Source organism: Salvelinus alpinus, chromosome 6, assembly GCF_045679555.1.
Source record: "Salvelinus alpinus chromosome 6, SLU_Salpinus.1, whole genome shotgun sequence".
NCBI classification, from domain to species: Eukaryota; Metazoa; Chordata; class Actinopteri; order Salmoniformes; family Salmonidae; genus Salvelinus; species Salvelinus alpinus.
This window is the reverse complement of record NC_092091.1, coordinates 61,859,405-61,881,891: the sequence shown is the minus strand read 5'-3', so window position 1 is coordinate 61,881,891 and position 22,487 is coordinate 61,859,405. Positions and strand designations below refer to the sequence as shown.

Genomic DNA, 22,487 nt, shown 5'->3' with positions numbered 1-22,487 from the left:
ATTTCTTTCCATTGGAAATGACAGGCTGTGGTCTATCTTGGGTTAGTTATAAACATTTTTGGTAATCCGACGGTGGGTAGTGTTGCCGCCGCCATTCACTTCCGTAAGTTTACTCAAAAGATGAGTGAACTATCCCTTCACCTTGTTTTGGTATAACATCTTTGGTCTGACAGACGTTTATAATGCATTGTATGACATCAACAAACATGGCTTAGCATTAGCTCATCAGTACAACCTTCAAAAAAGTATTTTACACGCGTGTCCATTTCAATTTATGCAAGAATCGAATGCATGATGTCACCAGTAAATGTATTAATTATTACCACACAAACCATTTATTGATGCACGTGCCAGCAGTCAATCACGTAACCTCTGACACTCACTCAGCCATTCAGTCTTGTTTATGTATGTAGCTAGTGGGCTAAGCTGTAGCATTAGCAATATCTTTCAAAAGGAGACAACTCACAAATGTGGAAATTCTGACAGTAAAAGTCAGAAATCAGATTCTGATGGTGAGGGTCTGCTTCCCATCCTTGTGGCCATTAATAACCCTAAATCTGAGGACCCCTTGCTCACCGACAAAGTCCCATGCCCCTCTGAAGATGCTGATGGTGATGGAGGCAGACCGACGAAGATAAAGTACAAGAGGTCTGTGGTAGCTGGAAGGCCGCGAGCTATTTCACCACTCCTGGCACTGCTGTTTGATGACGTCCATGTCCTCTCCACTGTCTATACAGCGGCCTTGTCGGCCACAGGGAAAGTGGACCACCTGATGGGAGAGAGTAAGATCAAACCAGACTGAGCTTGACTAACCTCAAAATGGGGGCAGTGGATAAGACAGATATGATAATCAGCTTTGTGGAATGCGCTCAGGAGACTACCAAGTGGTATAAGATCTTTTTCCATCTGATTGACACTGCTGTCCTCAATGGCCACATAGTTCACCACCAGATAACAGGTGAGATTATTGAACAAGTTTTTTTTTGTAATGGACATAGTTCAGTTCTAAAATTAAAGTGACTCTCTCACCCACCTCTCCACTCCCTCATCCTCCATAGGTGAGGTAATTACCTACCAAAAGTACAGAGAGAACCTCCACTGGGGGCTGTCCTGCTGCAGACAATCCCCTACGCCTCACCGCAAGGCATTCTTTCAAACTGCTGCTCAAGACAGTCGCACACGGAGGCACTGCAAATCTGACTGTCTGGCACCATGAGAAGGAAGCAGAGGTTGTTGACAAAGTACACGTGTTTAGCTTGTGTCGCACCATGCTTTGGGGAGTACCATACACTCAAGCACATTTGCAGCAATGACTAACTGACATGCCATGATACTATGACTTTAGGGGTGGATGGGTGGGAATGCAGTTCAAATCACGACATAAATATTGAAATATGGGTTATGCATATTAATAAGTTGTCAGTCTTTTCTTGCTGTTTTTTCTCCAAGTAAAACTGTAAAGGAGTGTGTTTAAACGGTATGTTGCTGGCCTTAATCGTCAGCAAGAAAGTTCCAGTTATGATTTAGGCAAATAATGTTTGTGTGTGGTTTCTGAAAGCACAGAATAAAGAGGAATTATTACTAATTACAATACAGCATCAGGATATAGCAATAAAACTAATTAAAGTAGTAACATAACACTGCTATAAAAGTAATAAATTGCATTGACAAAATCACAAATATGAATAACAGTAACTGTTGCGCTCCACAAGGAGGCAGGGCCCAGCAGAGCTAAAATACACAGGCCATGAGGCCAGGGCAGCTTCAAAAGATACACAAGCTAATACTTCTCTGTAAAACACACGTCAGAGACATATATATATCCGGTGTGCTACAGTAGAAATGACATAACACGATACACAAACTATAATGTAATAAGTCACTTACTTTGATAGAAACGCACACATGTCCAAAGTTATTATTTGTAAGGAAAACAACAATGAAGGTAATTCAGGCATCAGGAGGAAAAAGTTAGCATTTATTTTCTGATCGGAGATGCTCAAATGTCTGCATACGTGACCGGGGGAAACACTGGGGAAGTGCTTGGGCTCTCATCGAAGAGAGAAGTTTGTCCGGGTTCATCGTAGTGCCTCAAACGTAAATTCTCCACAGTGAAATGGGATACTTTATGTGAATTAATAAGGAATTGGAACACACCTGAATTCAAACTATTTGAAAATAATTTTAAATTGACCAGTTGAAACAGCCCATAGATAATTAGCAGGCAGCGTGGGTTAACTGTCCTGTTGCATAACAATCACATTTTGGAACACCAATTACGTTTCCATCCAAAAATTTGTAATTTTTTTGTTTAATTAAAGAAAAATCACGACAGCTGTGATGGAAACACGAAGTTTCAGTGTAATTTTTTTAAAATGCCGACAGATCATTTGTTCCTTCGACATGGAGGGATCTTTGTGTCGGTAAAATTAATAACACGGGAAATGCCGGTGAAAACGCCTTTATGTGCAAATATTGATATAATAACCACCATATCTAAGTAAATTTGGAGTCACGCATGATATGGTGTATGGTCCTCCCACTACAACTTGAGAAACCATGCAGTTTATTAGGCTTCAGATGAAATATGTTGTGAAAGTGCATGGTGATGAGCTTGATGCTGCTTTCCAATAAATACAGAGGGTCTTATTCTGTGACATGATGATCGATAATTGACTGCCGTTTGACAAATATATTCGCTGTTATCCATAATAATCTCATGTAGACTAGACAAGCCACAGCCTACCCGTATTGTATCTGCGAGCTGTTGGCTAAAGTGCAGGTGCCAAGACCAGATTAGACACATTTGCTATTTAACACAACAGTTTATGACAAAACTATCAGAGTTGAAAATGCGACGGAAACACATTGATCTTTATATTTTTATTAGGTACATGAAAACTTTAATCGAAAAAGTACATTTTGGGTGCACTACGTCATCACGCATTGATTTGATGGAAACATTTCTGGTGGGAAAATGTGCACATTGTTTTTATGCAGATTTGAGAATATTCGCATGACAATCTGTTGCCAATTGGTATGGAAACCTAGCTAGTGAGTGCATTCTGACATCACGCGCATAACAAAAAAAACTCACGCTGGGGGGTTAATGCAGGGTTTGATCTAAATGTCAGAAGCTATCGAGTGAAATTATTTTCTAATTTACAGAGTGGAATGGTTTTTCTGCTGGTGTATCCTGAGGTAGCTCCTCTCTGAGAACCTCTTCCCGCAATGCCTACAGGCGAACGGCCTCTCTCCCGTGTGGACCTTCAAGTGCATCTTCAGGTTGCCAGCCAGGGCGAAGCGCATGTGACACTGGGTACAACTGTAGGGTTTCTCCCCTGTGTGGACCCTCTGGTGCCTCTTCAGGTCACCAGCCTGAGAGAACCTCTTCTCACACTGGGGGCAGCTGAAGGGTTTCTCCCCTGTGTGGACCCTCTGGTGCCTCTTCAGGTCACCAGCCTGGGCGAAGCTCATGTGACACTGGGTACAGCTGAAGGGTTTCACCCCTGTGTGGACTCTCTGGTGGATCTCCACTTTCTGGGGGCAGCTGAAGCCTTTGTTACAGAACATGCAGAGGAACCGTTTCTCTTTACTATTGCCTGATGTTGCTCCCCCTCCCCGAGCCTTGGCCCTTTGGTCATTTGAGTTCAATACCTGATCGAAAAGAACACAGCCTTGTGAATCGGAAGGTGTCGTTGATGTGGACACTGGGTCGCGATCCCTGAATGCATGTAAAGGGGAGTGGGTGGCGCCATTTAGATTTGTCTCTAAGCTTCCCCTGTAATCTAAGAAAACTCTGCCCTGTGAGTGTCCGTCTCCTAGGAGACGATCTGCATTCCAGGTGGGAGGAGCGTCACCCTCCACTTTCACAGTCACCTCATCTACCACTATAGCCTCCCCTTTCTTATCTTGGCTCCCTTCAGAGTATACACTACTACTGTACCGGTTCCATTCCGCTCTAGACAGATCAGTCTGGGTCTCTAAACCCAAGGGCATGTTGCCAGGGCCCATCTCTGTAGTGTAAAAACAAGACGGATCATTGACAGTCTCTGACGCATCACCCAAGTTCAGATGGGAATGAACCATCCTCGGGCTTGGGTTACCGTAAAGTAAATACTCTGAGCCGGGAGCAGGACAGCCCAGTGGCCCCTGCCCCAGTCTCTCTGGGTCTGATCTGTGGTCAGATCCTGTGTGTAAGAGCCTTTGTGTTACAGTTAAAGTCTCGGTGTCTGTCTCTGACTTGAGGACGGCGTTCGGCATTCCACTGACCTCCGTGATTCTGCGTTGGGTCCTGGGCTGGGGCGCGGCAGCAGTCGCAAGGTCCTCTGTGGCTACAGGTGGCGCCACTCCAGCCGCTGCTCCAGTCTGAATGTCTCTGCTGTGTTGTGGGTCCTCCTCTCCTTCAGTTCTCTCCTGCTTGACCGGAGACAATCCTTCAGGACCTGCAGCCTCTGCATCTGCAGACTGACACAAGAAGAGAGGAGGTTATTACCGGTACATGAGTAGAATTGGATAACAATGTCTTGGGGAAGTCTCACAAGCTCCCCTATGGCAGAAAAATAAGGATGTACATGTAAGCAAGTGAATAGCTGAGGGGAGCCTTTCTGAAATAAACAGGCCACATTTGATGTACTGCGATTTTTTTATGTCACACTATGACAATAACTTGCTGGGTTGAGGTTCCACTCGCCTCAATTGCTATGCTTTGGTCATCTCTCCACACGTTATGTCCCGCTGGCTTCACAAAGCTCCTTTCGCCTCCAGTGAGATATCCTTCACCTGAGAGTGATTGGGGGAAAGGGGTGGTTAGGTTAGGTAATGCTCACGCTATATTTTACACTATTGACAGACGCCGTGCCGAATACCCATACTTGCGTCCTAAATAGTAGGCCATTTGATAGAATAGAACGTTTTAAATTATGTGAATTTTCTAAAATCGAGTATGCTTTAAATGCCAGGATGTTATACTCATTTCGGCTCTTCATCTTGTAGAATTCGCTGCACACTTTTCAGGAATTTTACAGCCACAATGCATTGGAAGAGGGGGAATAGTGAAGCTTCTGCGGTGGTGTTCAAATCGAAGTAGTTTTTGTTTTCCTTGAAATGATTACGAATGTATCATCGTAATGTTACATCTTTGAAAACAGATCTGCTGTCTGCTGTGCCTTTCAATAGCGTGTGACTGCGGTCCGCAATGCATGTGGGCATTGCAGGAACCCCCTCCTCCCCTCCCTAGAGCATCCCATTGGTTCCTGCATGAACGCCCCCCCCCATCGAGCATCCCATTGATATTCTGGATTTCCCCTGATTTGTTTATGTAATTAAAATGTGGGTCAAAAGGGAAATAAATGTATATCTGAGTTTTCACACTGTCTACCAGTGTCCTAGCTAGCTACCGTTATCACCCCCATCTCCTGTACACCGGAGTCCTCCTTGCTAGCTAGCTAGCTAGCACACAGTGTCGCCCCTGCCACATGCTGTGTACCAGAGTCCTCTTTACTAGCTAGCTAGCATGCAGTGTCCTTCACTCCCGCCTGCCATCACTGTCGTTAACTTCTTATGGATGAGGGGCAGTATTGAGTAGCTTGGATTAATAAGGTGCCCAGAGTAAACTGCCTGCTCCTCAGTCCCAGTTGCTAATATATGCATATTATTAGTAGATTTGAATATTAAACTCTGAAGTTTCTAAAACTGTTTGAATGATGTCTGTGAGTATAACAGAACTCATATGGCAGGCAAAAACATGAGAAAAAAATCCAACCAGGAAGTGGGAAATCTGATGTTTTCAAGTCTTTGCCTATCCAATATACAGTGGAAATTTGGTCCGATTGCACTTCCTAAGGCTTCCACTAGATGTCAACAGTCTTTAGAACCTTGTTTCAGGCTTCTACTGTGAAGGGGGGGAGAATAAGAGCTGTTTGAGTCAGGTGTCTGGCAGAATGCCATGAGCTTAGTCAGGCGCGCGCCCATGAGAGCTAGCTGCGTTCCTTTTCCTTTCTAAAGACAAAGGAATTGTCCGGTTGAAACATTATTGAAGCTTTATGTTAAAAACATCCTAAAGATTGATTCTATACATCGTTTGACATGTTTCTACGAACTGTAATATAACTTTTTTGACTTTTCGTCTGAACTAAGTGTGCCTGCGCTTCATGAATTTGGATTTGTGAACTAAACGTGCAAACAAAAAGGAGGTATTTGGACATAAATGATGGACTTAAAAACAAACATTTATTGTGGAACTGGGATTCCTGGGAGTGCATTCTGATGAAGATCATCAAAGGTAAATTAATATTTATAATGCTATTTCTGACTTCTGTTGACTCCACAACATGGCAGGTATCTGTATGGCTTGTTTTGGTGTCTGAGCGTTGTACTCAGATTATTGCATGGTGTGCTTTTTCCGTAAAGCTTTTTTGAAATCTGACAGTGGTTACATTAAGGAGAAGTATATATTCAATTCCATGTATAACACTTGTATTTATCAACATTTATAATGAGTATTTCTGTAAATTCATGTGGCTCTCTGCAAAATCACCGGATGTTTTGGAAGCAAAACATTACTGAACATAACGCGCCAATGTAAACTAAGATTTTTGGATATAAATATGAACTTTATCGAACAAAACATACATGTATTGTGTAACATGAAGTCCTATGAGTGTCATCTAATGAAGATCATCAAAGGTTAGTGATTCATTTTATCTCTTTCTGCTTTTTGTTACTCCTCTCTTTGGCTGGAAAAATGCCTGTGTTTTTCTGTGACTAGGTGCTGACCTAACATAATCGCATGGTATGCTTTCGTCTTAAAGCCTTTTTGAAATCGGACACTGTGGTGGGATTAACAACAAGTTTATCTTTAAAATGGTGTGTAATACTTGTATGTTTGAGGAATTTTAATTAGGAGATTTCTGTTGTTTGAATTTGGCGCCCTGCACTTCCACTGGCTGTTGTCATATCGATCCCGTTAACGGGATTTCATCCATAAGAAGTTTTAACAGAACTGCAAGAAAACCGCGCCAGACAGGCCGGGGCGAATGCCCTGTCTACCGGTGTACTAGCTAGCTACTAGAGGTTATAACTGTTAGAACAGTAACGTTACCTACAGGGTTACTTGCTTGCTGTTGAGCAACAACTTCATATTTAACATTAGCCTAGTTAGCTACTTGTTGTAAATAGCAGGCCTGTGTTCAAACTGTTGCCGGGTCTTATGACAATACCAGACTTTTAATTCAGTGGCAAACACAGCAACTTGATAAAGTATGTAGCAGTCTAGCTACAGTTGAAGTCGGAAGTTTACATACACTTACGTTGGAGTCATAAACTCATTTTTCAACCACTCCACAAATTTCTTGTTAACAAACTCGGTTAGGACATCTACTTTGTGCATGACAAGTAATCTTTCCAACAATTGTTTACAGACAGATTATTTCACTTGTAATTCACTGCATCACAATTCCAGTGGGTCAGAAGTTTACATACACTAAAGTTGACTGTGCCTTTAAACAGCTTGGAAAATGCCAGAAAATTATGTCATGGCTTTAGAAGCTTCTGATAGGCTATTTGACATAATTTGAGTCAATTGGAGGTGTACCTGTGGATGTATTTCAAGGCCTACCTTCAAACTCCGTGCCTCTTTGCTTGACATCATGGGAAAATCAAAAGACAACATTTTAGACCTCCACAAGTCTGGTTCATCCTTGGGAGCAATTTCCAAACGCCTGAAGGTACCTCGTTCATCTGTACAAACAATAGTACGCAAGTATAAACACCATGGGACCACGCAGCCATCATACCGCTCAGGAAGGAGACTCGTTCTGTCTCCTAGAGATGAATGTACTTTAGTGTGAAAAGTGCGAATCAATCCCAGAACAACAGCCAAGGACCTTGTGAAGATGCTGGAGGAAACAGGTACAAAAGTATCTATATCCACAGTCAAATGAGTCCTATATCGACATAATCTGAAAGGGCGCTCAGCAAGGAAGAAGCCACTGCTCCAAAACCGCCATAAAAAAGCCAGACTACGGTTTGAAACTGCACATGGGGACAAAGATCGTACTTTTTGGGGAAATGTCCTCTGGTCTGATGAAACAAAAATATAACTGTTTGGCCATAATGACCATCGTTATGTTTGGAGGAAAAAGGGGAACACCATCCCAATCGTGAAGCATGGGGGTGGCAGCATCATGTTGTGTGGGTGCTTTGCTGCAAGAGGGACTGGTGCACTTCACAAAATAGATGGCATCATGAGGTAGGAAAATGATGTGCATATATTAAAGCAACATCTCAAGACATCATTCAGGGAGTTAAAGCTTGGTCGTAAATGGGTCTTCCAAATGGACAATGACCCCAGGCATACTTCCAAAGTTGTGGCAAAATGGCTTAAGGACAACAAAGTCAAGGTATTGGAGTGGCCATCACAAAGCCCTGACCTCAATCCTATAGAAAATGTGTGGGCTGAACTGAAAAGGCGTGTGCGAGCAAGGAGGCCTACAAACCTGACTCAGTTACACCAGCTCTGTCAGAAGGAATGGGCCAAAATTCACCCAACTTGTGGAAGGCTACCCAAAACTTTTGACCCAAGTTAAACAATAAAGGCAATGCTACCAAATACTAATTGAGTGTATTTAAACTTCTGACGGACTGGGAATGTGATGAAAGAAATAAAAGCTGAAATAAATCATTCTCTCTACTATTATTCTGACATTTAACATTCTTCAAATAAAGTGGTGATCCTACTAACCTAAGACAGGGAATTTTTACTGTGATTAAATGTCAGGAATTGTGAAAAACTGAGTTTAAATGTATTTGGCTAAAGTGTATGTAAACTTCCGACTAACTGTATCTACAGAAAGTTCACAGCTCTACTTTGCTCATGTTTTGATTAATGTTGTACTTAATCTTATAACTTTTCAGGATCTATGGGCAGGATCACCTGCATGAGCTGGAGGGGCAGTCATCACCTGCATGGTTGAAGAAAAAAAAAGTTGGTACAGGTACCCCTGTTCTCTGAAAGCAACAACACTTTTCCATCTATTTCCTATGCTTCACCGGCACATTCATGTAAACCACTGGTCAAAAGTTTTAGAACACCTACTCATTCAAGGGTTTTTCTTTATTTTTTTACTATTTTCTACATTGTAGAATAATAGTGAAGACATCAAAACTATGAAAAAACACATATGGAATCATGTAGTAACCAAAAAAAGTGTTAAAATATATTTTTATTTGTTTACATTTGAGATTCTTCAAAATAGCCACCCTTTGCCTTGACAGCTTTGCACACTCTTGGCATTCTCTCAACCAGCTTCATGGGGTAGTCACCTGGAATGCATTTCAATTAACAGGTGTGCCTTGTTAAAAGTTAATTTGTGGAATTTCTTTACTTCTTAAGCGTTTGAGCCAATCAGTTGTGTTGTGACAAGGTAGGGGTGGCATACAGAACATAGCCCTATCTGGTAAAAGACCAAGTCCATATTATGGCAAGAACAGCTCAAATAAGCAAAGAGAAATGACAGTCCATCATTACTTTAAGACATGAAGGTCAGTCAATACGGAACATTTTCAAGAACTTTGAAAGTTTCTTCAAGTGCAGTCGCAAATACCATCAAGCGCCATGATGAAACTGGTTCTCATGAGGACCGCCACAGGAATGGAAGACCCAGAGTTTCCTCTCCTGCAGAGGACAAGTTCATTAGAGTTACCAGCCTCAGAAATTGCAGCCCAAATAAATGCTTCACAGAGTTCAAGTAACAGACACATCTCATCATCAACTGTCCAGATGAGAGCGTGTGAATCAGGCCTTCATGGTCAAATTGCTGCAAATAAACCACTACTAACACCAATAAGAAGAAGAGATTTTCTTGGGCCAAGAAACACGAGCAATGGACATTAGACCGGTGGAAATGTGTCCTTTGGTCTGGAGTCCGAATTTGTGATTTTTGGTTCCAACCGCCGTGTCTTTGTGCTACGCGGTGTGGGTGAACAGTTGATCTCTGGATGTGTATTTCCCACCGTAAAGTATGGAGGAGGAGGTGTTATGGTGTGGGGGTGCTTTGCTGGTGACACTGTCAGATTTATTTAGAATTCAAGGCACACTTAACCAGCATGGCTACCACTGCATTCTGCAGCGATATGCCATCCCATGTGGTTTGGGCTTAGTGGGACTATCATTTGTTTTTCAACAGGACAAGGGCCCAACATACCTCCAGGCTGTGTAAGTGCTATTTTACCAAGAAGGAGAGTGATGGAGTGCTGCATCAGATGACCTGGCCTCCACAATCCCCCGACCTCAACCAAATTGAGATTGTTTGGGATGAGTCGTACCGCAGAGTGAATGAAAAGCAGCCAACAAGTGCTCAGCATGTGGGAACTCCAAGACTGTTGGAAAAACATTCCAAGGGAAAGCTGGTTGAGAGAATGCCAAGAGTGTGCAAAGCTGTCATCAAGGCAAAGGGTGGCTACTTAGAAGAATATAAAATGTTGATTTGTTTAACACTTTTTTGGTTACTACATGATTCCATATGTGTTATTTCATAGTTTGTCTTCACTACTATTCTACAATGTAGAAAATAGTAAAAAGAAAAACCCTTGAATGAGTAAGTGTTCTAAAAACTTTTTACCGATAGTGTAAATGTGAAGACATACATGTTAGAAAGGTGGAAGTATTACAGAGAAATGTATTGCAATTAGCACAATCATTTACAGGGCTTTATATGTAGTATTGTTGATGCTGAAAGCTATCCTTTTCCATATTTTTCCAGGAATATGGAGTCCGTGCTGACTCGGGAGGACACAGCCGCATCCTGGAAGTGGTATTTGGTGATGGATTTGGTGCTAGGGGGTTGCCACTCCATCACCCTACCGGTTATCATCTCCTCATCCTCCCTAGGTGTAGCTGTGGGCTCCAGATGTGGATGCTGGAGAAGGTATGGCCATTAATAAGATGTAGTTTTAGGTATTTTGTTTCATAGCTATTATTTATTAATTTTGTACTGTTTTTGGTGAGATTTTTTTTTTAACCCAACGTGGATCTCTGTTCTCATTGAAGTGTTTCTTGTTTATAAGAAAAGATTTGTACATCGACTGTTGGTGTGTTTTACTTTCAACATATATATATTTTTTTAATGCACTCGCACATCTGAGCCATTTTGTTGCAGGTGCATGGTAAACATTTGATACGTTTAAAGAAAAAAGAAACCCACACACACTTGCTAGTATCACTTTTTTTTTTATTGAAGAGTGCGTGTCGGGTTCTTGGCCTTTCATCAGCTTTTTGCTCTACTAAACTAAATAAAATATCTTTGGTAGAATAATAATTAATTTAATTTCTATAGCTCTCTTCATTACAATCTCAAAGTTCATCAAAAGCAAAAAAAACGTAATACATCGTCATAAGTAGCCTAGCGATAGTTGCCTAGGTCATTCCAATGGAGGCCAAGTCTTTGAGTGCATGCTACTTATCTAGCTAACATTGGCCCAAAACATCAACACTCCGCTATAGTGAAAGGGCTTCTTCTTTTGTGTTTTCACATTGTGAAACAAAAGGGGAAAGAGAACCACCCTTCTGATTGCCCTACACTCATTAAAACCCACAACCCCATTCCACTACTTTGACCCTATTGTCTCCTACACCAGGCCAACACCCTGTAACTCTTATTTTTTACCAGTCTGACCTCATTTTTTTTTTACAAGTTTCCAGTTGTCTTGAACGCACCAAGAGTAGTAAGTTTCAGCCATGGCATACTGAATATTTTTTACTAAACAGTGTGTGCTAAATACTAAGATGATAAGTACATACTATGCAGTTTAAGTATGTAATATGCTAGTATTCGGACACGCCCAGAGTCTACAATTGACAAGGATGTAAGGTAATACTTCTTAACATAACTTCTTGATATACTATTTATTTATTGATTGATTGTATTCCGTGCATCACATTTTTTTAATTGAGTATGACAATAAGAAATTCAGTAAATCAAGAATCTGGTTAGAATATGATACTGGTTGTGTCAAATCTGGCTTGTCTACAACTTAAACGGCATACTGTGTACTAATCATACTACATTCTATTTAGAACTACTAAGTAAAAACGAATGCAGTAAGCAACAAATACCAACATACTAGGCTCATCTATAATGAGAATGTGTCATCTAATACGCAATTGCGCTATTAGTAACTTTTTGTGGACGGACAAAATTCACATAGAAATGTGTTATAGATCTGTCACTCATTGAAAGCAAGTCTAAGAAGCGGTAGATCTGTTTTATGTGTGCCATTTCTATGCTTCCCATTCTTAAGTTTAGTTTTTGCGTCTTTTGCTTTAAACAGCTGAAAATACAATATTGTTGGTTATGGAAAATATATTTAACATCGGTTTAGATGTTACAATGATTCTCTACACAATGAATGCTTGTTTTGTAACAAACTGAAATTGGGCGAACTATTAGAATTTTAGCAACCAGGAAATGGTGGAAGGATTTCTGCATATTGCACCTTTAATTATCAGCATATGTCAAACACATGGGAGTCTAACACAAAAGTCTGCAGTGAATTCTACTAGATGAAATGGCGACATGAGTATAACATACTAGCATTTGCTGTCCAGTGTACCTCAGTTGGTAGAACATGGCACTTGTAACGCCAGGGTTGTGGGTTGGATTCCCACCGGCGTCCAGTACAAAAATAAGTATGAATAAGTATGCACTCACTACTGTAAATCGTCAACAAAATGGTACATTTAAATCAAACTCGATTTTTGAAAATTTACATACTTAAAACGTTCTGTTTCCTCATACCTAAAATGCCTATTCTGACATGGTCTTTGTGCAAGAGGATTTTGTTCTTAATTGACCTGCCTGGTAAAATAATAGCGATTTAATTTTTTTTGCAAGATAGCAAGGGGAACTATTGCACCTATGTGGAATTTGTGGATTGCCTTCAAAATAAAAGTCCTCAATTGAAAGTGGCGGAAACGGATACATACATAAGAATCATGCCATATTTGGACTAGCTATTGCTGAACAAGATTGGAATGTCATATAAATTAAACAAAAGACAATAATAAAAAAAATTACATCACTATGGATGTATTAGACTTGAATTGCATTGGGGGCATAATTATATGCACTGTACAGCCTTACCAATGGATTCTGGGTCCATGAAATGGAGAATCAGTCCACTCAGTGATACCCACAAAACACAACTGAAGACTTTACACACATATTAGTGTCATAGATTTTATTGTGAGACTTCGAAACCACTGAAATGAGCCACATTGCAATATAAAATGTCAATACGTACAATAGGCTTTATAGTGAGGTGTTTGTGTTAAAATAACAAATTATTGTATTTAGTTGAATTTGACATTCTGACATTGTCAGAAAGAAAAAAACATTGTAGCATGATCTATTCCAAATATGCCATGACTCCATAATTTTAACCATTTGCATCACTTTCAATGATGGAATTTTACTTTGAAGGCGAAATTAAAGTTCCACTCGTGTGGCTAATCCTTATTGTGGCTAGCTTAACATAGGTCAGTTTTGCGTACTATTCAAAAACTAACCAAGACACAATTCTGAGTAACACATCTGAACACGTATGCAGAGGAGAACGGTGCAACAGCCCCGCAGCCTCCACCTTCTGCAAATTGTACCTCTTGCCATTCCGCTGTTTCGGTCGTGAATCTTGACACTACTGGGACGACTGGCGAGGACGCGCTCTCGTATTGTCCTCTCTGCGCGTTCCCGTGCCACCTTCAGTTCCAGTAGCTGTAGTTTCCTTCGCAATCCCCTGTTTTCTTTCTGGCTTTGAGTTATTTCCAAACGAAACACTGCATAGTCGTCGTCTACGAGTTTACAGATCTCTGACACGGCTGCATTCGCTAGCACCTCCATAATGGAGGCTATTTGAGTGTGAAAAACCATACCGTTAGCCATCGTTAGGTTAGCAGCTAGCTAGCGTCTACCTAGAATAAACCAAGTTCCGTCTCCAACGCGAAGTAAAGACTACCTGAGGGACGTTTATGATGCTCGTATGTATTTTGAGTTCCAATGTGTTAATAAAGGTCTAAATAACAACAAAAACGCTAACGTGGAAATTGTATTTGTTCACTACACTACTTCTGTTTCTTTGGTATCATGGTGTTCGCACATTGTTTGTGCATGCCGCCACCTACTGTGCGGGAGTGTGGGCGATCACGTTACATTGAGTGATACAAAAAGGAAGAGGGAAAGGGAAAAATTGTACCATCAAACTAACCCTTCATCTATATACACCACTATTTCATTAAAAAAACACCACCACCCCAGTCCACTACGTTGACCCTCACTGATCCTACACCAGGCCTACTATTTCATTCAACACACCTTGTAACTCTCCTGCAGTAAAACCTTGTACACCCAAGTACTTCTTTGCAGCTGCCACCACATCTATTTTCTGTGATTTAGGTTCCATTTCTGTGGTACAGTTGATAACCATGGCTATGAATGCTAAGAAGCCAACCTTACTGAAGCACAAATGTGTATCACTCTGTATTGGCCTAGGCCTACTACTCACCCTTGACCCATCATCCTCTACTCTCTTCATTGCCTCAGCATACGACACCTTCTGTTCTACTCTGACAACCTCAACCAGTCCCTCTCGCACTAAGGCACTTCTGATCCCCAGCAACATGGGAACCCCCACAATTGATACTAACATTCCTTCGGCCCATGCCCTCCTGCTCACTTCTCGGGAATCTACCTCCTACACACTGCTGCTGCAACATGACCATAAGCTTGGCATCTGAAACACTTTTGTGGGTTCGGCTCAAAAGCTCTCACGGGATAACTGACATATTCTAACATGACTTTGTTAGGTAAAGACTCAAAAGGACAGACAGTGTCAGCGTAGCACCAAACGGCGGGCGTCAGTTTCTCCACCTCAACACTTAATGCCACCCCAGTAATGACTCCTTTCAAAGGCACCCTGCTCCAGAGAGCAAATCAAGTCTCAGGTCTTGTCCAGAGGTGCGTTCTGCGAAGTGCCCTCTTCCTCAGAAAGGGAAGAAACACTGAAAATCATTAAGTCCACTTCGAGCTACCTTCAACGATTTAACAGTACCCAAATAATTTTTGCCCCAGCCTGAGACGACATATGGGTCAGCCAAAAGGCAGGGATCCACTTTCTCCAAAAATGTCACTCCCACTGGGACCGAATCATACTTTGCATGATCATCGGGGCGAGGCTTGGACTCTGAGGTCTTCATCACACCTGCCACCGCAGGTAATTCATCCTCACTCTCTTCAGGTTAAATTTCTGAGCCATCAGAAAAAGCAGAGTACGGTTTGTACTTGCCATTCTTCCTCAACACACATCTTCCAACTACACTCGTCTTTTCTTCCTAGCTGTCCATAACCACATCTCTCTGTTCACAACGCTCATGCCGCACCTTCATCCGCTGTATTGTTTACAGAACACGCACTGATGGCCTTTCTCCAATACCCAACATCTGTTCCTTATCCCAATTTACGTGTCTGGCAATCTCTGGCCTCTCCCAATTGGGATTGTTACCTGCTGTTCCTTTTGCTTATTTTGCACGTGTTGATTTCATTTGACAGCTGACATAACAAGGAATTGCCAAAGAGCCACTATTTGTCAGGACCCGGTGCGAGAAACAGTCACTAATAATTGGCAGAACCCAGAAGATGAGGCAGACACAGCAGTACTAGAGATGGTGGTTTAATAAAAAATAGATATCTTCCAAAATACAAAAGAAAATCCACAAAGTGGTAAAAACAGCAAGGGAAAAAACAAACCTCAAAAGATCAATCCAAAAATACACGAGAACAAAACCAGAGAACCTCTGGAAAATTCAACAAGAGAAAAATGTTCACAAAGGCTGGGGCTGGGTGCTAACATACAAACACTGAGCAAGGAACTGAGGAACACACAGGGTTAAATACTAACAAGGGAATGACTTACAGGTGCAAACAATAATTAGGGCAAGAAAAAACAAAAAGGTACAAAAAAGGTGCAAGGGGGACATCTAGTGAACAAAACCTGAACAGTCCTGGCCAAAACCTGACAGAATCCCCCCCCTAGGAACGGCTCCTGACGTTCCTACCAGCCTTCTCAGGGTGGAGGACCCTGAACTGACGAATGAGGTCAGGGTCCAGTATGTCCTTGGCAGGAACCCAGGAGCGCTCCTCGGGACCGTAGCCTTCCCAGTCCACCAGATACTGCCAGGACCGCTGCACCCGGGCGGGAATCCAGTATCCGATGGACGGTATAAGCCGACTGGCCTCCGATGATACGGGGCGGAGGGGGAGGTCTGCCTGCCGGGATAAGGGGAGAAAAAAACAACAGGTTTTAATAAAGAAATGTGAAACGTGGGATTAATTTTAAGGGATCTGGGTAAGTGCAGGCGAAAAGTAACGGGGTTCACTTTTCTGGCAACCTTAAAGGGACCGATGAATTTCTGGGACAGTTTGCGAGACTCCACCCGTAGCGGTAAATTCTTGGTTGAGAACCATACTCTCTGGCCGAGGCGCAGGGTAGGCCCGGGACGGCGACGTCTGTTGGCTTGTTGTTGGTACCTCTGTGAGGAACGCAGAAGATTAAGACGGGCCTTCTTCCACGTAAGCCGACAGCGTCTGATGAACCTCGAGGCTGAAGGCACACTGACTTCTGCCTCCTGGTTCGGGAACAATGGAGGAGCATAGCCAAACTGACACTCGTGCGGGGACATACCAGTGGAGGAGGAGCACAAGGTGTTGTGCGCGTACTCGGCCCAAACCATGAAGGACGACCATGTGGACGGGTTGTTGGAGACCATACATCTGAGGGTGGTTTCCAGCTCTTGATTCATCCTCTCGGTTTGGCCATTGGACTCCGGATGGTACCCTGAAGATAGACTGGCAGTGGCCCCTATGAGTTGGCAGAAGGCCTTCCAAAACCTTGAGGCGAACTGGGGACCTCTGTCGGAAACCATATCTTGCGGAATGCCGAAGACTCGGAACACATGGTTAATCACCAACTCAGCCGTTTCCTTGGCAGAAGGTAACTTAGTCAAGGGAACGAACCTGGCCGCCTTAGAAAACCTGTCGATGATGACTAGGATAGTTGTATTACCATGGGACGGAGGAAGGCCAGTAATAAAGTCCAATGAGATATGGGACCAGGGTCGGTGGGGAATAGATAGAGGGTGAAGGAGTCCTTGAGGGCGGAGGTGAGAAGATTTGCCCTGGCAGCACACGGAACAGGCCTTGACGAAAGTGGCAACGTCTTCTTTTATGGTGGGCCACCAGAACTTACGCTGGATGAACTCCAAGGTGCGACCTACGCCCGGGTGACAGGTGAGGCGAGAGGAGTGCCCCCACAGAAGGACTTGGGACCTTGCTGCCTTGGGAACAAACAACCGATTGGCAGGACCTCCTCCAGGGCCCGGTTCGATGGCTTGGGCTTGTTTCACGGTATCCTCCACTTGCCACGAGATCGGAGCCACGATCTTAGCGGCCGGAAGGACAGTCATGTCAGTATCTTCTCGAATGGCAGGAGAGTAGATTCGTGACAAGGCGTCCGGTTTGAGATTCTTCGACCCGGGTCTATAGGTGAGGATAAACTGAAATCGGCTGAAGAAAAGAGACCATCGAGCTTGTCTGGAGTTCAACCGCTTCGCCTGCTGGATATACTCCAGATTTTTGTGGTCCGTAAGCACTTGAAACGGTTGAGAAGCCCCCTCGAGCCAGTGTCTCCATTCCTTCAATGCCATCTTAACCGCTAGGAGTTCACGATCCCCCACATCGTAATTCCTCTCGGCCGGGGTAAGCCGGTGAGAGAAGAAGGCGCAAGGATGAAGCTTCTTGTCTTCACCCCTCTGAGACAGGACAGCTCCAACCCCAACCTCTGATGCGTCTACCTCCACCACAAAAGGTTCATCCGCCGTTGGTAGTGTCAGAATGGGAGCAGAGAGGATGCGCTGCTTGAGTCCTTGGAAGGCCGTCTCAGCTTCTCTTCCCCACAGAAACCTTGTGTTGCCACCCTTGGTTACAGCTGAGAGAGGGGCTGCCACCGAGCTGAAGTTCTTGATGAACTTGCGGTAAAAGTTAGTGAAGCCCAGGAAACGCTGAACTTCCTTAACGGACTTGGGGGTGGGCCAATCCGCTACCGCCCCTACCTTCGTGGGGTCCATCTGGACTCGACCGGGTTCCACTACAAATCCCAGGAATTGTACTCGGGAGGAATGGAATTCACATTTTTCCGGCTTAACGTACAAATGGCTGTCAAGGAGGCGTTTGAGTACTTGTCTGACATGCTTAGTGTGTTCTTGAAGGGAGCTCGAAAAGATGAGGATTTCATCCAAGTAAACAAACACGAAGATGTTAAGCATATCCCTAAGCACATCGTTTATGAGCGCTTGGAACACAGCTGGAGCGTTGGTCAGGCCGAAGGGCATCACCAAGTATTCGTAGTGACCAGTAGGCGTGTTGAAAGCGGTCTTCCACTCGTCACCGGGTTTGATCCGCACAAGATGGTATGCGTTCCGCAGGTCAAGCTTAGTGAAGACCACTGCTTCCTGGAGCAGCTCAAAGGCTGTGGCCATAAGGGGTAGCGGGTAGCGGTTACGGACGGTTATGGCATTAAGTCCCCGGTAGTCGATGCAAGGACGTAATCCCCCGTCTTTTTTGGCCACAAAGAAAAACCCTGCTCCCGCCGGCGAGGTGGATGGACGCATGAGGCCTGCTGCCAGAGAGTCCTTGATGTAGGTATCCATAGCAGCTCGTTCGGGAGGAGATAGGGAAAAGATCCGACCCCTGGGGGGGCATGTGCCCGGAAACAGGTCGATGGGGCAATCGTAAGGTCTATGGGGTGGTAGTTTGGTGGCCCTCTGTTTGCTAAATACCGGTTTGAGGTCATGGTAACACTCGGGAACTCGGGACAGGTCGATGGATTCTAGAGACTCGGGAGGGGAACTCGGGGAACTTGGGAAGATACAAGTGGCTTGGCACGTAGGACCCCACTGCTTGATAGTGCCCACAGACCAGTCGATGTGAGGGTTATGGCTGTGAAGCCAGGGGTATCCAAGGACGAGAGGGAACTCGGAACACGAGGTCAGATGAAAGTTCATCACTTCCTGGTGTTGGGAAACTGAAAGTCGCAAGGGGGTAGTGACACGAGTGACAAGTCCAGATCCCAAAGGGCTTCCATCCAACGTAGTAACCCTTATGGGATCACTTAGAGGTTCAGAGGGAACGCCATTTTCCTTCGCCCAGACACCATCCATGAAGTTACCTGCGGCTCCAGAGTCTACCAAGGCTTGAAGGGGAAGCTCGTGGTTGTCCCAGGAAAGGGTAACTGGAATGAGCAGACGGGAGTTGGATGGATGGGAGGAGGTTATGTTTCCCGTTACAGTCCTCCCAGGCCTGCACGGGAGAGTGCGTTTTCCTTGGAGCCCGGGACACGTGGAGAGGAAATGGCCCGGTTTGCCGCAATATAGACAGCATCGCTCCCTCATCCGGCGGTCTCTCTCAGCCTGGGAGATGCGTCCAACCTGCATGGGTTCCGGTGGAGTCAGCGAGGATAAAGGTGGAGACTCGGAGCTGGGACCGATAGGAGCTATGGTGAGAGATCTACGGTTGAGCTCTCTCTCTCTGACGCAGGTCTATGCGTGAAGCCAACTTGATCAGGGACTCGAGGTTGTCTGGTGGTTCCCGAGTGGCCAGTTCATCTTGGATGGTGTCGGAAAGACCCTTCAAAAAGCACACTGTGAGCGCCTCGTCGTTCCAGCCACTCGCTGCTGCCACCGTGTGGAACTGGATGGCATAGTCCGTCACGCTGCGCCGACCTTGGCGGAGAGTCAGGAGCTGTTTGGCTGAGTCAGGACCGCTGGTAGGACCTTGAAACACTCGCTTGAATTCTTCAGCAAAGGTAGAGTAGCTGGCACAGCAGGGACTTTGGGCATCCCACACAGCAGTAGCCCAGGCTAGGGCTTTTTCCGACAGCAGGGTGATGATATATGCTATCTTGGACCGGTCGGTGGGAAACGACGAGGGTTGCAGCTCGAAGGAGAGAGAACATTGGGTGAAAAACCCCTTACAAACCCTCGGATCACCTGAGAACCGTTGGGGAGGCGGCAGACGAGGTTCAGCCAGGGGGTTAACTGCCACGGGCACTTGAATCTGATGAACTGGAGCAGAAGCGGTTGCAGGAGAAAGTTGATCAGAAATCTGCTTTATGGAAGTCATCATCTCCGACAGAAGTTGAGAATGTCCAGCCAGTAAGGCCTCTTGCTGAACCAGAGCAGCTTCGTGACGTTGGACAGTCCCCTCGTGGTGGGACAGCATGGGAAAAAAGTCCTGGGTACTGGCTGCCTCTGGGTTCATATTAATGGCTCAGTGTTTCTGTCAGGACCCGGTGCGAGAAACAGTCACTAATAATTGGCAGAACCCAGAAGATGAGGCAGACACAGCAGTACTAGAGATGGTGGTTTAATAAAAAATAGATATCTTCCAAAATACAAAAGAAAATCCACAAAGTGGTAAAAACAGCAAGGGAAAAAACAAACCTCAAAAGATCAATCCAAAAATACACGAGAACAAAACCAGAGAACCTCTGGAAAATTCAACAAGAGAAAAATGTTCACAAAGGCTGGGGCTGGGTGCTAACATACAAACACTGAGCAAGGAACTGAGGAACACACGGGGTTAAATACTAACAAGGGAATGACTTACAGGTGCAAACAATAATTAGGGCAAGAAAAAACAAAAAGGTACAAAAAAGGTGCAAGGGGGACATCTAGTGAACAAAACCTGAACAGTCCTGGCCAAAACCTGACACTATTCACTTCCGTTTACTTATTCTTAAAATTTGTATTGGCGGATTGCAACTAGTGATGTGCATTTCGAACGATTCGTTATTTTTTAACAACTCTTTTAACTGACTCGAGAGTCATGATTTGTTGAGTGACTCATGAGTGACTCGTTCATTTGACCGGCTAGTGCTGGTCGCAATGAGTTCTACAGTATGATTACTACACGCTTCTCCGGCTCAGCGGCTTCAGCGAATTGCAACTGAGAAAATAATCAATCCATTGGCTAATTTGTCAAGTTCCACTTATTTTTTTAGCTAGTCTGTACAACAACAAAAAAACTGACCATTTTATAAATGGTATAACTGTGTGATAAACAAGTTCCTTGAATTTTCATATCTATTTTGTTGTGCTGTTTAATTTGTATTGGTGTTTTGTGTCTGATGCGTGGTGGTCTTCCATATCATTTGCGGAGTGCATCATGAGCAAAGTCATTGTAGCCTATAATTTCAATTCCCCTGTGAAAACCATGAGCATGGGACTTGGCTTTGCTATACCGCAGCCTACCAAAAGTTGTACCGTGTCCATTACAGCGTAGAAAAACGCCTCTCCAATTTACGGAATATACCAAAGCATTGGCCATAACAATAGATGGTGAAGTCAATGATACTCGTTTCTCCTATCCATCTGTGGCTAAGTTTTTCCTAAATGCTTATGACAAACCCAGCTCCAACCATATTCCAGCCAGCTGGACTATTCCCAAACCCTATCCCCATATTACAACCCAACCCCATCCCCATATTTGTTTTTGTTTTTCTGCTATTTTGCACACCCATTTTTCTACTTGCACATCACTCCAGTGTAAATTGCCAAATTGTAATTACTTCCCACTATTAGCCTATTTATTGCCTTACCTCCTTACTTCATTTGCACACACTGTATACAGATTTTTATATTGTGTTATTGACTGTACGTTTGTTTATCCCATGTGTAACTCTGTTGTTGTCGCACTGCTTTGCTTTTTCTTGGCCAGGTCACAGTTGTAAATGAGAACTTGTTCTCAACTGGCCTACCTGGGTAAATAAAGGTGACATTTTTAAAATTCTAAATACATTAATAATAATTAAACAGTCCTCACCTTGAATTTCAAATCACAACCTCTTGATTCACGGTACGCCAATCTTCCTGCTACGCCACAATGTCTATGTCACATATCGGTTAATCAGAGTATTCTCATCATTGATTAGATGTATTTATTTCAGCAATATAAGGCCTTTCAGTATAATTGTCTAATGTTGGTGGGGCATGTTAACCCGATTTAATGATACTGCTGAATCACTTTGAGATCTGTTCATGTTTTTCTTGAGTGTACTTTAACAGAGCTGACTTTAACTTTACTTTAATTTACTTCAAGGTGCATTCACCCTATTGCTTACAGCCGTACACCTATCAAGTTGTTTCAGCTCTCCACAAGTGCCTAGAGAGGAGAGGGTAGGGTTTCTTTGCTGCTTGCATTTGCTGTTTGTTTTGGTTGTGTTTCAGATTATATTGTGCCCAGTAGAAATTAATGGTAAATAATGTATTGCGTCATTTTGGAGTCACTTTTATTGTAAATAACAATAGAATGTTTCTAAACGCTTCTAAATTTAATGTGGATGCTACCATGATTACAGATAGTCCTAAATGAATTGTGAAT

At 43.6% G+C, this 22,487-nt stretch overlaps 1 protein-coding gene across 1 annotated transcript; it reads right to left on the bottom strand.

Annotated features, from left to right (window-relative positions):
* Window positions 1-308: 308 nt before the first annotated feature.
* LOC139577649 (uncharacterized) lies at window positions 309-14,282 on the bottom strand. The gene is made up of 3 exons (XM_071404798.1): window positions 13,658-14,282; window positions 4,694-4,782; window positions 309-4,467 (listed from the first exon to the last, which is right to left on the bottom strand). The coding sequence occupies exons 1-3, from the start codon at window positions 13,938-13,940 to the stop codon at window positions 3,163-3,165; spliced, it is 1,677 nt and encodes a 558-aa protein (XP_071260899.1). The 5' UTR covers window positions 13,941-14,282; the 3' UTR covers window positions 309-3,162.
* Between the last annotated feature and the right edge of the window lie 8,205 nt (window positions 14,283-22,487).